Source organism: Penaeus monodon, chromosome 29, assembly GCF_015228065.2.
Source record: "Penaeus monodon isolate SGIC_2016 chromosome 29, NSTDA_Pmon_1, whole genome shotgun sequence".
NCBI classification, from domain to species: Eukaryota; Metazoa; Arthropoda; class Malacostraca; order Decapoda; family Penaeidae; genus Penaeus; species Penaeus monodon.
The window spans coordinates 33,593,124-33,593,401 of NC_051414.1; the positions used below are offsets into that span (position 1 = coordinate 33,593,124).

The 278-nt window shown below is 43.9% G+C and overlaps 1 protein-coding gene across 1 annotated transcript in view; it reads right to left on the reverse strand.

Annotated features, from left to right (window-relative positions):
* Positions 1-278, reverse strand: part of LOC119592188 — a gene marked incomplete at its 5' end in the record, with an annotated part of 6,003 nt that overhangs the window by 2,981 nt on the left and 2,744 nt on the right. Inside the window, 1 exon segment of the mRNA XM_037941018.1 lies at positions 122-257. Coding sequence (XP_037796946.1) covers positions 122-257 — 136 coding nt within the window.

Sequence of the window (278 nt, forward strand, 5' to 3'; positions counted from 1 at the left end):
TCCATAAGATCACTAAAGCGAACACCCTTGCAGCCACAGACATTTGATGTTACTGGATCTAAATCCATAAGGATGCCCAGATCTAAGCGACTTGTACAGGGGACCTTGAGCCATAACTCACCATTGACTGTCATGTTAGATGACATCGAGAAAACGTAGAAATTAGGTTCGTCTGTTGTAACTTCACACGTATAGGTCCCTGAGGCTGTGAGATCCAACTCCCGGAGAACTATCCTGGTCGCATTGGATTTCTCTGTCTGTTAGAAAATTTTGCTTGT